Genomic DNA, 16,020 nt, shown 5'->3' with positions numbered 1-16,020 from the left:
CACAAGAAAATATCTTAAGCGGGCACGTCACGATGCTCAGCAATAATGGAATGATTATAGGACGAGGAGAGAATACATATGTATATGCATAAAAGACTATCTCTGATTTACACAAAGTACCTAAATGTTCCACTCGGCTGTGTAGTTTAAGTTGTATAAAAATAAATCTATAAAAAAAAAGACGATGATGAAGAATAAAGGTAGAACAGTAAATATAATGGTTGTAGTATGAACCATATCAGTTCAATTAAATTTAAAAATCGACTAAGCTTTATTTGAAAACATTTAAAAGACCACGTGTTTATAATAAACACTTGCATTATGTTATCTGTGAAATTAAACGCTATTCATCTCTCGCTGGATTTAAAAAAATGAAACTCGTAGTCTATGATTCGTGATTAGCTTCTCGTAATGTGTTACGATTTTCAGCAATGTGTTTGGAAATAAACAGAAAAGCGTGATTTATTTCGTTTAGTTTCTTTTAATTAGTGATTCTTAAAACACAAAAAATGTTGGTGATGTGTACAGTAAACAGAGCAAACAAACAGCGACGTTTTTGATAATACAATTCCTCAGTGAGCAAAGTGACGCCATTTTACGGGAATGATCAGCCCGCGGCTGCCTCCTAGTAAGCCTGATGTAAGAATCGCACTGTTTAAACGGATGCATGGAAACGAATCTATATTCTTGCACTCATACTGGACGTACGATTTCCGAGGTACACATATAAATATTATTGTTACTGTAATGATAATTCAAATAATGTTTCGATTTCTTCTTGTTTCGAGTGTCTTTTGTTTCTGTAAAATTAAAACACGTGTTATTGTTTTTGTAGAAAACTATGGAAGATGGTAATGCTGTCAATGCGAGAGATGAAAAAAATAGTTCAGGTTCGTTGGCGAGTTTGTATGGCGAAAGACCCGCGAAATTGACGACAAACGGACATGAGCATTCCGGCGAGTCTTCGAGTCCTCCTCACGTGTTGTACGAGCACCGTCGCCCAAGTATCGAAGTCGCGCGGGACGATAAGTTCCGGAAACGCATCAACCCACTGAGGATACATCTGGGAAAGAGGCCTTTCATAGATAATTCACATCAGTACTATAATTCTAGTAAGAAAAAAAGACTTTATAGACCCAGTGATGCCAATACACCAACTGGTGTTCCTCGTGTGCCTAAACTTATACCAAAACGTGGTGAATTCGGTCAGCTTCAAAATATTACATCACAAGCTGAATGCCCTCTTGAGAATGAACAAGACAAACCTGTGCCTCGTCTCGTGCCTAAAAGCCAACTGCAACAGTTTAAAAAGAGTAAAATTGAAAAAGGAGCCCAACTGAAAGATTATGCTCAGAGTCTTGGTTTGCAGCCTATGGTGAAGTTTAAGTGTAGAAAATGTTGTTCAATGTCATTTAAGACCCTGGCCATGTTGAAGGAGCACCAGCTAGTATGTCAAGCTCAGGCTAAAGAACCAGCACTGAGTCCTGAAACAGCACCTTGTCCTGAACCTAATCCTGGCGGTCCATCTCGTGTAACAAGAAAGGTTTATTTATGTTCAGCATGCGGAACATATTATGAAAATTGGAACTTATTTCTTCACATGCGAGAAGTCCACAATAGACACATATGCCTGTTTTGCTTAGGAATGTTTTCAAAAGCTGACAAACTCTCTGCGCATTTAACAAATAAACACAATGTGAAAGAGTTCAGCTATGGAACTAAAGAGGAATTTTTCAACATTTATAATGGGACATTCTATTTAATGTGTTGTGTGTGTGATGAAATTTGCAGTGAACAAGATGACATATTCAATCATGACTGTAATAATATCAAACCAAAACCGGTGCCTATGCTTGTCAGTAAAAATGCTGTAAAACAGACTAATATGAAAAATGCTAAACATTTCAATGAATTACCTCAAAACGGGCCCTTTTCTGTGACTAAAGATATCATTAGATCAGGCAGTGGAAATAGAGACAGCAGTGATACTAAATTGGATTTACCATCAGTTTTACATAAATCAGCTGAAAGAATAACAACTGATGGAATACATAGTGATACTAGTGTAAGTTCAGACAACTCAGCAGCTACCAGTAAAGATACAAGTAAAACTGCAGATTCGGGCTTAGAGAGTTCAGATAATAGATTGATTTCAAGTCCAGTGCACCAAAATAATTTTGACACTGTTGAAGGTAAATGTAACATGCATATAAATGGTGATGACAGCTTAGATCACTCAGAAGAGAGTAGACCATCGTCTCCTTATGAAGATAGTCAAATGGATGATTCCAGATTGCTAAACAGTAAAGCAGATGTAACAGTTTTAGAGAAGCCGGTAGAAAAAGAAAAAGAATGTGGTATAAAACTAACATTGAGCCTTAATAATGCGAATTCACCTGTTATAATTAACTCCACAGTAGATCCTACAGTCGGGCAGCAAATCTTGCACAAACCACCTTCTCGTCTCAGAAGACCACCAAAAAGATATGAAAGAGAAGCTCCGACTGAACAAACAATTCAGCCAAAAACACCTTCCATAAAAATGACTATTTGTGATAGAGCTGATAGTCCATTTGTGAAGACCACTACAATATATGAAAATAACAAAGAAATGACAGTAAAAACTCATTTGAATAATAATTTGGAGATTATTAACAATGTACTAGAAACAAAACAAGATCATGCCATTAAAACAACCATATATGATAATAAATTGGAGGACGACAACACATTAAATAGGGTACCAAAACTGACAGTAAGAGTACCTAAAGAACTCTTAGATAAAGATTCATCTAGTGATTACTCTTCAGACAGTGATGTCAGTGACAAACTCACTGTAGATGAGGATCCAGGACCAGTCAATCCACCAGTAGTTGCTAAGAGAGATTCAGTTACAGAAGCAGAACCAATGGAGTTGACACCCCCACTTCAAAACATTAAGAGTGAATTAGAACCCTCAACAGAAGAAACTTCAAGTGTGCTGGCTGAAAATGCTGCAGAATCTGTTGAAGAACCCAACACAGAACTTCTTGATGTAGTGAAACCAGTGGAGAATGCTGTAGAAGAGCCAGCAATACCTGTAACAGAATTGTCCTTAGATAAACCATTGGATAAATATCCCCTGAAGGATCTCTTAAAAGCATTCCTTGCAGCTACGGTACATAATTGTATATATTGCAATCATGTGCGAAAGATTGCTGTCAATTGTGAGCAGTTATCTTTACATATGGTGGCACAGCATCGGTTTGCTGCTACCGTCGACAGTATCACTGCAGAAGAACTAATGCCAGAGACAATTACAGCAAAATTAAAATTAGGAGCTGAAGAACTTAGTTCAGTTTATATAAACCTTGATTCTTTTGATAGTGTTGACAAGTGTAATAATGTACAGTATGAACATATGTTTGAGTGTTTTCAGTGTTATTTTAAAACTGCTGTCCACAAAGATCTCTATTTACATAATCGTAAGATGCATCAAAAAACAATATTATTGTGCATTATGTGTAAATCAAATTTTTATAGTTATAGTGAATTATTGTGTCATTTATGTCCAGGGACTTATAATGCTGACTATGAAGCTAAGTTTCGATGTTGTCTGTGCAGTATAGACTCTATACCATCACAGTTTAGGTTGATGGTACATCTCAGAAAAATACACCATACTTGCGATGTTTGCCTTGAATTCTGCCACAACCAAGCAAGATTGTCGAATCATGTTTGGAAACACAAATTGCATCACTTGTGCTACCGATGCGGCATTGCATATAGAAACAAACCAGATATAACTAATCATTTGTTCTGGAAACATGGCACAGAGAGTGTTCTTTGTAAGAAATGTCTGCAGAAAAAATGGCCTCACGTCTACCATTTCTGTACACCTCCGGCAATATTCATGTGTGAAGAGTGTAATTTACAATTTAGTAGAGCCGTAAGCTTAAAAGTTCACAAAAGATTTCATTCTGGTGAATTTCCTCATCCTTGTGTAGAAGAAGGTTGCACAGAAAAGTTTGTGTCTAAAAAGCTCTTGGATAAACATTTGGAGCAACATAAAAATAAGATGAGCGTTGAGGACCTCACTGTTCCTGATAAAGTTACGTCACCTAAAGCACCTGAAGAACCCATTCCTATTATTGATTTAGTAGATGATAAGCCGCCAGAGGAAGCAGGATCTTCCAATGATAAAATAAAACCTGAAAATGAAACACAATCTAAAAAGTCTAAGAAAAAGAAACTAAAAGACAAGGACGCCTTACTGTTAGACGTTAATTTACCGGCGTTAAATCTATCTGAGAGTGATAGCAGCGATGAGTCTGATAGTGGTCTGTCACCAACCAAAGAAATAAAACTCGAAGAAAAGGTAAAAGAAGAGGCCGAAGATCCGAAAATGAAAGGCGTAATCGAAGGCGAGAAAACAGAACATTGTGTCACTATTCCGAAAGTTGAAGAGAAGACAGAATCGACTGAAGACGAGAAACCGAATGAACAAAAAGTATTGGAGATATGGGATAACTTCAAAAAGTATCAAGCTAAAGTCGAGAAACAGAAAGAGAAGACGCCGCCTTTAGTGCCCATACGAAAACATGTATGCGAGTCTGATCATGATTACTGTTTGATTCCAACTGATATGAATGGCGATGAGGACCCCTTCAATGTTGACAAAAAGAAAAGTAAAAAGTCGCCTAAGAAAAACAAAGGAGAATTTTCGTCATCAAGCAGTAGTAGTAGTGACAGTGATTCTAGTTGTTCGTGTGGGTCCAATTGCAGCTGCTCATCTAGCAGTGGTTCCTCTTCATCCAGCTCTTCTGATTCTGATACTTCAGAGGAATCAGGCAATGAGAAGAAAAAGACCAAGCGACTTAAAAATACTATTTCTAGAAGACTAAGTAATGGTTCCAATGTTGATGTTATGGGGAATGCTGAAACTCCAATCTTAGTACCAGAAAAAGTAGAACCCCCCATTGCTGAATCGGATCTCGATACTGATGAAAGTGAGACAGATGAAGAATTCTATGATAAACGTCCTCAAAAAATTACCAATAAATTAAATGAAGAAAAACGTAGCCATTTATTGACAACGCCAACTGTGACACAATCTGACGGCTGTTCCATTTCTGGGGAGGCAAGTCGATCTTCAACACCAAAGGAAATGATTCCCGAAACTATACCAGAAGAAAGAGAGAAGGAAAAAATACAAATAGAACAGCCTAAAGAAGATACAGCTCTTAAAGTGAAAGCTCCTTCGGCTACGAAGAAGAAGAGTAAAAAGAAGAAGAAATCAAAAAAACGTGGTCCCATAAAAATTAACATTCCCAAAGACATTATAACTAACCCTGAAGCCGAAGCACAACAAACCCTACCTCCAAATAAAATAACGATATCATTACAATCCAATACAGTACAAATACCAGAGACTCCTAAACTAACTCCAAAACCCACGCCCAATACTAGTGCTTCATCTAAGCTTGCAGGAAATAAACGGGCGTCCAAAAGACGACGCGTCCCCAACAAATTCTACGGATACTCTAGTGACGAGGAGTCGCCACAAACCGCTGCTCTGAAACCACAACTACCGCCTAAGCTTGAATGGCGAAAGGAAGACCTACCATCGCCCGTAACTCACAAGGCAAAAAAGGAAGTGCCTTCCACGATAATACCCAGTAGACTGTACGGCTATTCCGATTCTATCAGGCTGACTACGCCCATACCGGACCCGGAGCCGCCCAAAATACTAATGAACACGGAGTCTATGGAATCGAGCGATTCAGATAGCAGCGAGGAAGGAAATTTAGAAATCGATCAATCCAATAACAGCGGTTTTCCCATTCCGCCCCCTAGTTATCTGAATTCTGGCACTTCGAGTCTACCCTATGCTTTCGAAAGACCGGCCGTGAGAGAAGCGAGAGAAGGCGAGAGCGTGTACTGCTACTGTCGGTGCCCATACGACGAAGTGTCCGAGATGATAGCGTGCGACGCCGACGGCTGTCCCATAGAGTGGTTCCATTTCGAGTGTGTAGGCATCATGGTACCGCCTAAAGGCAAGTGGTACTGTCCAGAATGTAGGAAAAATCAAAGTTTCTCAGGCTACAGATAATTAACGATAAACAAAATTTAAAAATGTATATATAACTCTGCTGTATTGTTACTCTGTATATAACTTATTAATTATTGTAGATAGTTTAGGCATTACCTGTATAACTTTATAGTTAGTTTGTGTAAGTTTTAGGTTATTAGGTCTGAAAGAAATGTATAATTATTGTTATTGAAAAGTACATGTTACGCTTGATGGAACAGGCTGTGCGGCCAATTTTGTAACCAGGCAAAATTGTTAATGACATTAACTTACTGCAGAGAAACGGCAATATAAATCCGATTTTTGATACCAATTTGCAGTTGTATCATTTACTTCTGTTTTCTTTTATTAAAATTTCACTTTTCGCCACGGCTTCGCAGATTCTCTAGCAGCCTGGCTTCTTTTGATCTTTCGTAAGTCTTAAACATCCTAATGTTAAGAAGCACATTAAAATCCTATCGGTAGCTATAACGTTAGTCAAAGATAGTTCAAATATACAGTCGAAACTCGAAACGTACGCTGTTTTTACGATGCAAAAACATGAAGCATACGTACATACTATCATTCCGGAGTACGCGTCATAAAATACATGTTAAGTATATAAACTCAAATTAGCATTTTAAAATAGTTTTTAGTTTTAGAGATTTAAAAGTAACAGGGCATTTCTTTTTTTTTTTTTATACAATATTAAACAATCTCCAAATCTTACAATAAGTGATTAAATATACATTACGAGAACATATGGCACTGTGGCGGGTAGCCATCATACAACGCAAGATAATTGACAGATGTCTGAATCTCGCTTACGACATTTTCAAGATAAAACGGATATATACAAGTTCCGAACAACAACATTCGGACCGTCGGTCTACCGAGCAAATAACATCCGCTCGGTGGAAGATCTTCCTTTCGTCCTAAACTCCCCAAACTGGTGACCTGCGACGAGATGTGAACACGCAACCTTCTGATTTATCATCAGCGCATCAAGAACTTCGGCTACCACAATCCCCGCATTCACGCAGATAAAAGCACGTCATTGACAGTCGTCCCACAGCAAGCCAGCATCGTAGCCTCAACAGGACCATCGCAGCCGACTCACCGCGCTTCCTGGTCCTACGGCACGCAACTTCACTGCCTCATCACGCCGCTACAGTTCATCGCAGCCCACGACCGGATCATCAACGCTTGGGGTCACACATCTCCGGCGTGGCAGCTCTGCATCACATGGACTACGCACGACACGCACGCAACATTTAAGCTCAGTCTCGACTCACCGCAGACTTCGAGCAGCACTGGCGACAATCACGCAGCATTCAGCTCAGTTTCGACTCACTGCAAAACTTCGAGCAGCACTGGCGACACGCACGCAGCATTCAAGCTCAGCCTCGACTCACCGCAGGCTTCGAGCAGCACTGGCCCTTGCAAGCTAATCTCAGCACGGACAAACGCTAACTAAAAAATGACACGACCTCCAGTCTCGGAGGGGAGTGATGTGGTGGGTAGCCATCATACAACGCAAGATAATTGACAGATGCCTGAATCTCGCTTACGACATTTTCAAGATAAAACGCATATATACAAGTTCCGAACAACAACATTCGGACCGTCGGTCTACCGAGCAAATAACATCCGCTCGGTGGAAGATCTTCCTTTCGTCGTAAACTCCCCAAAGGCACAACTGCGAGCTAACTCATTAATGAGTATTATTCATACGAATCAAAAGGACCTATATTCTATGTACACGAAATCGGGGAAAGTATATAAAAAACCTATATAAAAATATCCAAAAAATAAACAGAATAACAATCAATCAATCAAAAAAATTTATTCAACATAAATGAAAGTACATACTTGTTGAACGCCAAAAAAAAACTACCGCCATTTCACAAAAACGAGCCTGCGTCCTGAGAAGAACTGGCTAGAAACTCAGCGGAATGTCTTTTAACAATATTCTCATTAGATGCTGTTATATGCAGTTTTTTTTTATCGAAACCGTGCTGCCGAAACCGATCGTAAATTTAATTGTTCATAAATGACAAATATTAACTTGTTAGGTAAGCTACGCACAAGTATTTGTCAGATCTCTTGTATACGCCAATCCATATCGAACTATGTATTATATCGTCTAGCTCATGGTAATCTCAACGGATTGCCGCCACCCAGACTTGAGAGATTTGAGGTCTAAGTCTCAATTATGTAGTAAAGTCACAGATAACCCCCAATATCTGTGAGTAAAGTGCTGTCCCCACCCTTCAAACTGGAACGTATTACTGTTTCGCGGCAGAACTAGGCAGTGTAGTGGTAGCTTTGTTTTGGGGAAGCTATATCTCACGGACTCTTCCAACAGAAGGCTGTTCTCGTGACCCACAAAACAACTCCCGTGATACGATTATTGGACAGTTTCCCAGCCTCGTCCGATATCGGCAGAGGCTTACTTAAATTCCACGAGCAGAGTTTCCCAACTTTTTTTGTGCCATGCCCCACTATAACATTTCTAAAATTTTATGCCCCCCATACATAATTTTTAACATTATAAAATTGATTTGTTCACTTAAGAAACATAAATGATACGTTTTAAGAAAAAATCACAATTAAATTGTTATTAGAACGTAGTAAGTAATATTTCAAAACATATAATAAAAAACTGAAATTCAAATTCAAAATAATTTTAATGCAGATTTTCTATATTAGTTTAGTGCGATTGCCCCCCCTAATTATCAAATTGCCCCCTTGTGGGGCGTGGGCGCCAGGTTGGGAAACACCGTACTAGAGTATAGTGCGGCCCCGAAACTACTGGAGCTGGTGTGTATAAACCGCCTTTTACGTAGCTCTGCGACGGAGGATCGGCGCGGAGGGCGAAAAGTTAATAAATTCATTTGGTCAACGTACACGTTAATACCTAGTCAGGTCATAAATTCTGTCACATGTTTAATGTAAAATAATTGAAACAAGTTTATTCATTATGTAACCATTCATATACCAAAATGAACTTAACAAAACATAGATTCTTATGACACTAAAGTTTATTCAAAATGACATCCGTGATTTTGAATACAGGCCTTCAATCCGCGCGGCCAGTCGTCTATCGCAGCACGAACGAGGTCCATGTCAATATCGGCGGCTGCCTTAATCAAGGATGTCTTGAGTGACTCCAAATTGGGATGAGGCTTTGAGCACGCTTTTTCCTCCAAGTGTTGCCATATCTTGTAATCTAACGGATTCAAATCTGGACTGGAGGAGGGCCAGTCTTCGTGCCGGATGAAGCCGATTTCACGCGCCGCCAGCCAGTCTTGTGTGCTCTTCGCTCTATGAGCTGGCGCCGAATCTTGTTGGAATACCCAGTGCCTGTTATTGAACATGGTATGAGAAACAGGTTCCACAAGGTTCGTTAGGACTGTATTTTGATACACAACTGCATTCGTTTTTACACCTTTCTCACAAAAATGTACCTCTGTTAAGCCCCAATAAGAAACTCCCAACCATACCATGAGCGAGGATGGAAAATGACCTCGTTGGACACGCGGAATACGGTTGCTCGCTTCTTCACTACTGTGTGCGTACACCTTATCATTTTGTTTGTTGTAGCTCTCTTCTACGGTAAAAATTTTTTCATCCGAAAAAAAGAATTTCCCGATACTTTTTTCCCGCGTACCGCTTCGACAAAGCGCGGCATCTCTTCAGTCTCAGGTCCATTAGACGAGCATTCAAACGATGTCCTGTTTTTCTTCGATATGCCCGAAGCCCTAAGTCTTCATTTAACACCCTTTTCACCGTGGTTCTGCGTAACCCCATCTGAAGGACCAACAGTTTCTGCTTACGTTTGGGATTTCTTTGAATTCGCGCCTTCACAGCTTTTATCACTGCTGGAGTCCTAACAGACCGAGGGCGACCACTTCTTGACCTGTCATCTACACTAGAGTCTTCATTGTATCGTTTGATGGTACGATAATCGAATCTTTTGGTTATGTTCAAATTTTTCAGTATGTTAAAAATTTGAATTGGCGCGTAACCGCAACGATGCAACGCAATAACTGCAACACGGTCTTCTTTAAGCGTCCACTCCATATTTAAAAATGAGTAAAATTCTAAAAGTATACATTTTTATTTTCATGAACAATTCGAAATTCGAATTCAATAAACTTTTTTGTGGCCAGCATTCTAAAAGAAAAGTTTTTACTGTGTGACAATACTTATGACCTGACTAGTTATAATGTATGGCGCAACACTCATTCGTATTGCATATAAGCACATATACAGGCTACGAACAAATAATAAGTTATTTATTCGTAGCATACAGGTATCTAATATGTAGGTATTTTGGTAGATCTGATATGTGATCTTTGTTGATGATTTTGAATTTTTAGGCGTAAAATATGACATTACAATTTCAATCCATCTTAAATCATGCTTAAATCTCATTTGTGGATCACAAAGACAATACCTATATGAAACGATGATTGACGTTTCTGAGTTTAAAACACGACAAATTTCCTGTACTATAAATGTTATTATCGGGTATATTCAGTTTCAGTATTCGAGTGTAATGCTACGCGGAAATGGATGTTTGCATAAATAGAAGTAAATGCAATAGATTTCGCGGTAAGTACCTAATAATTATTAGTATTCAGGTTGATTCGGGATCGGTCGTCGTGGTGAGGCTTGAGGAGGCCTCTGTCCAAGAGTGGCTGTCTGTGACCAGAGTGATAGATAGATTCAGGTTGAAAATCTCTTAATTTTCCCAACTTACTCAAATTTCGAGGCAAGCTTATGAACTTACTTCGCAAATAGTTTCGAGGCTTGTGGAGAGAACTTAACGGTAGGCAGCGGCTTGGCTCTGTCCCTGGCGTTGCCGAAGTCCATGGGCGACGGTAACTACTCACCATCGGATGGGCCGTATGCTACCTACAAGAGCAGTTAAAAAAGTTATACATTCCATATAGATAAACATATTAAATTCCTCCATCCTCGCATTTCGTAGAGTCAACTTGAGCCATGCTTCCGGGGAATTAACTTTTTATAAGCCTACTGTGCCTTTAAGATAACGTGCACTGACATGCTGTTAACATATCAGTGCATGTTCAGAACACCTTGCGGGTAAGGAGCAAAGTTCTTCATCATTATATAATTATAATATAGTGGTATAAATTAAATTTGCAAAAATTAAAATTTCCCTCATGACATTTATAGTGTAAGGCTGTATATTGTATACAGGAACAGAGTGGTGTTCTTACGTATAGTTTTTGTTTGCGCACGTTTAAGAACAAGATAGACTACCATAGCCATATTAGAGCGCATGAGAAGCGCGGACATTAGCTTTTAAGTTATTGAACAGAAAACTTTGGTCGTCGTTGCCGAAACCGGCTTGGAACCATGACAGGAATACATAAAATAATAACTTCGAAAAAAGAGATTGGTCAGACCAACACCGACGGTATTCCGAGCAAAATCAACTTTTTCAGCAAAATATCTTTCTTTGACGTTCACTATATTACCATTTTATCTTTCCGAACTGCGCCTTATCCTTATATGTTATTTATATTTAATGAGTCTCTCCACATTATTTTAAATTCACCCTCCAAAGGTATTTCCTAAGAGGGCAATTTTTCCGCTGAAATTGAGAAGTTGCGAGTGTACAAGTAGTCTCCATTATCTTGAATATAACATAGGTTTTCTGAACACAACATTCAATTCAAATGCAACTTTATTGTTTAAAAAAATAATCAACTTTTTTTTTATAAAACAAAAACCTTTTACAGTTGGTGCTGAATTGGATTGTCATTGCTAATGGCGAAATTCACGAACATCGGTAACCCCTAGCCCTAGCCTATTGCAGATATTTCGTAGGTGGATTAACATATACTGTACACCAATATATGTATGTATGTATAACAAGGGTCACTTGATTAATGAATATTCAAGAGATGAGTTGAGCGGCTTCAACGTCATGCATGCGATTGGCAAGAGATTGCCAGCGCAAATCGTAAGCAGACGCGCTAACACACATATGTGTTACACATACATTGAGATGGCAATTCATACGATACATTCATTTGAACGCAAGAAAACTAGGTCATACGTTGCACGGGATGATAACGCGAACTGTGACTCTGAACATTATATATTTATTTCTATTTTAAAAGTAAGCTGGAAATAACAGTATAGTTAAATAGATTGAAATATCTATATGTGGTAATAATAATAAAAACACATGGCCCGAACCGAGAGCAGTAATAAAAAAGTTTTCCCTGTAAAGTCCGTTAAAAATAACCAATTTATACCATAGCTAAACCAAGGTTAGTGGCGTGATGGTCAGAAGAACTCGTTTTCAACTGATTACTGAAGCCCACAGATATTCTCATGCCATTACAGCTGCAGTAAGCATGTTTTTATATTTCCTTCATTAATAAACGATCAACCTGACCACCGTTGATTAAGGACACCGGTAGCACTAAAGGCAAAATCAAACAGGTGCAAATCCCTGAGGTTTATTCAAACCCCATTTGATATTTCAATAGCGTGAAAAGGAAATCCATTCTAGAGCCGAATGTCGACAAGATAATTGACGTTTTCCGTATTAATTCAAATAAAGACAAGATGTTGGTTTAAGAGGTCTGCGATAGTCTTCCTTGTAAAGCTTAACGCATCTTTGCCGCTCAGAGTTCGTCTGAGGTCATGTGAAGGAAATTGATATTTTGACACTCGCAGTGAAAAACAACAAATTTTTACCAAAATTATACGTTGATAAAACCACAAGTCTAATATGTATTAATGCCCTTTTGCTTTGATGCTATTATTACACTGCCCCCATCCGTTCTCATTGAACAAGCCTGGTGGTTTTTATTTACAACGTTATAGTTTTTACAGTGAAAAGATCTTTCCTCACGAAGGACGAAAAAATTATATATTACTTATACAAAGCTATTCTTTGCAGGTGTCGATTTTTATATTTTATTTATTTATTAAATCACTGGTATTAGTGGTATAACATGTTGAATATATTGTAAACGGGGCCTCTTTGGATTTGATTTGTATTTCATGAATAAAATAAATGTAACAAATAAATACCTTTTTAATTCTGACCTATCCACCACGTGCATCAATAATATGCCTTCGAATGCAAAATAAAATGTAACCATACGAGCAAAAGATGAAAATGCAAGGCTGCATTCAAATCCCTAATTTTTTTTCCGTGTAATACGCTCACTGTTTTTTTTTTTATGGTTGAAGGATTACTGGTGGCCCGGAGGCCTTTCCAGTTTCACCAGGACAGGTGGGCGAGCAAAGGCTCAGCCAGGAGAGGTGGGATTTGCTAACAGCTACCCGAGCGCCTCCGAAGGAGACCTAACAGCTCAAGAGCAGCTGCTTCGCGAATGAATCTACTACCGGATCGGAATCGCGACCTGCTGAGAAGATCCGGCGAGAAACTCAGCGAGCTGATTCATGGGCAAGGTTGCACGGCGAACTCTTTGTCGAGTTCGACGAGTACGGTTACCGGGGTAAACGCCCACTGTATGTAGGAGGTATGTACTACATATGTATGACTCTTAGTACAAATCATATTTAGCAAAAAAAAAAATGGAAAGAAAATCCTTTTTGTAATAACTGTAGTGACATATTTTCAGTAATTAATGTTTACGAGCTTACGAGTTTACGAGGTCGATTCCATTTTTCTGAAAGTATTCCTTGTAAAGTCAAAACACTGCCATGACAATGAGTGTACCAGGCTTAAATCGGGAGAAATGGTGATTGTTCGAGAGGCGCTTAACATCTGCCTACAGCAATAATACTGACTGACGACCACGATCGTTCCGATAAGAGTGATACGACAAAGAAGAATATGAATGTACTTTAAATAGGAGCTTAACTTGTATTGAATACGTTACCTTACGTAACATAAGGTTATGTTTTTTGTGTAAATAAATTCAGAGGCTTTTATACATACAAATCATATCTATTAAATACATATTTTACCACAATCTTTTATTTATTTTGGGCGATATTTGACGCTAGACTAGGGTATAGATTTATTGCATTCAATTCAATTAAAACATCCAATGATTTCATACTTTACTTTTATTTCAGATCAATCAGATCCAATGAAAACGGAATCAACTGTTATCGCCAAAATCCCTGCTCGATCCCCTCCCGAAGAGGGTGAGTGATTCAAATTAGTATTAAAAATTTAAGAGCTCTCAATATTACAAACATAATAAGGTTTCCATTTTATGAAGGTCTGGCACAAGGAAACGAACGCTGATCGGATTATGTTAAAGATTTTTTTAAATCAATTTATTTTAAGAAAAAAAAAGGAACATAAATTGTTATTTTCATAATAGGATAAACGCTCTGATTTTAGCAAAAATAGTCACCGCTTTTTTTTAGAATATAACAATCTTCGAAATCATTTTTCTTTTGTTTATTAGTGATACGAAGTACAGTAAAATCCGCATAAATACCTACCACCATGTTATTTATTTCTTACCATTTCCCAACGTGGATTTGAGTTCGACCTGTCTTCTAATGCAATAAAAGTTTTTAAATTAACAAGTATCTTAAATCGGAATTCTCTCTAGAAGCTTTTTAACTACCTGCCAGTGACCTCAAACTCTAGCTTCACTATAACCGGTGGGCGAGTTCACGGGGCTCAGCCTGAGAGAGTTTGCTAACCTTTGTTCTAGTAACAGTGGTGCTGTGCTGAATCTACCACCGGATGGATTCATGTACAGTCCACTGAGAAGATCCGTCGAGTAATTGAGTTGAGTGGGTTGTGTCTTTAGATTTAGTTGCATGTCGAGTTCTTCGTCGCATTCGACGAGAACAGTGTCCGGTGTTTGGAATGACTAAAAGCATCCAGAGTGGATCGAAAGGATCCGAAAGATAATGTGTGAGGCGATGGCAGTTATTCGCTGTCCCGTCCTCTGAGTCGAGTAGAAATATCCGCTAACTATATTATTATATACCTACCTGTTATAATATGTCTTACTAGGCCATCGATCGGCCACCCAAAAGTAATATGATAATTAACAATAGTACAGTCTTGTTGATCTAATAAGTTCACATTCTCAAATATTACGTTAATAACTATGACAGTAAATAAGATTCAGGTATTGCTAACATATTGTAAGAGCGCAGTTATTATTACTGTAGTTAAAAAAATACAAATGTAATATTAAGAGATTGAGTCCGTACTCAAATCCAAACTAAAAACCGTTTTTACAATAACGACAAATTAAAAATCTCGTTCACGATTTTTTGGGGCTCTGATTTTTCGAGTGATACAGCATTACCTTTCATTCTTATTGGAAACGATTTTGTTGCACCGGATGTTCGACACTGCAAGTCATGCCATAAAAATTCGATGCAAGTCAAGACGGTGGTCTTTGTCGAATTGGTCGAATTTTTATTTCAAGAACTCGTATCTAAATTAAGTCTATTATAGTTAGTGGTGATAGCAAACATTTTTAACGGATATATGCCACTACATTAACCGACAGTCGAGAGTTCCCACATTATCATGTCAAACTTTTTTCAAGTGTAATTTTAATTATTATGCTTTTAATTTCAAATTACAGCTTAATAATTGAAAAATAAAAAGTCAATAAGACAATGAAAGAAGGCTCTGAAAGATGACCTACCTTTTTTCAAAGCGAACCGGCTTAAAATCCAATCTATTATATTCTCTTTATAGAATAGACATACCTATGTCAAATATCATCTTTATGTTTGGCGTTAGTACCGCCCTTAGTACAATATTGAACTGTCAACGAATAATAACGAAGACAGTAAAGTATTTTTTTTATCGCTTCGATGGATGGACGATCTCAAGGCCCACCTGGTGTTAAGTGGTTACCGAAGCGCATAGACATCTACAACGTAAATGCCGCCATCCAAATCGAGACATGAGTTCTAAGTCTCAGCTTTTACAGTATAACGGCTGCCCCGCCCTTCAT

General features: G+C 38.3%; 3 protein-coding genes across 3 annotated transcripts in view; 2 read left to right on the top strand and 1 right to left on the bottom strand.

The window, feature by feature from the left end:
- mmd (disintegrin and metalloproteinase domain-containing protein mind-meld) overlaps window positions 1-16,020 on the bottom strand; it is a 937,314-nt gene that overhangs the window by 52,018 nt on the left and 869,276 nt on the right. The window lies entirely within an intron of this gene.
- Window positions 388-6,383, top strand: MESR4 (misexpression suppressor of ras 4). Its single transcript, XM_028182318.2, has 2 exons — window positions 388-718; window positions 836-6,383. The coding sequence occupies exons 1-2, from the start codon at window positions 668-670 to the stop codon at window positions 6,089-6,091; spliced, it is 5,307 nt and encodes a 1,768-aa protein (XP_028038119.2). The 5' UTR covers window positions 388-667; the 3' UTR covers window positions 6,092-6,383.
- Trxr1 (Thioredoxin reductase 1) overlaps window positions 14,157-16,020 on the top strand; it is a 29,049-nt gene continuing 27,185 nt past the window's right edge. The window contains exon 1 of the mRNA XM_089730695.1: window positions 14,157-14,224. Coding sequence (XP_089586821.1) covers window positions 14,167-14,224 — 58 coding nt within the window. The 5' untranslated portion in view covers window positions 14,157-14,166. The remainder of the gene's footprint in view (window positions 14,225-16,020) is intronic.

The sequence above is a fragment of the Bombyx mandarina genome, chromosome 10 (genome assembly GCF_030267445.1).
Source record: "Bombyx mandarina strain Sakado chromosome 10, ASM3026744v2".
NCBI lineage: Eukaryota > Metazoa > Arthropoda > Insecta > Lepidoptera > Bombycidae > Bombyx > Bombyx mandarina.
This window is presented reverse-complemented; position numbering and strand designations above follow the sequence as displayed.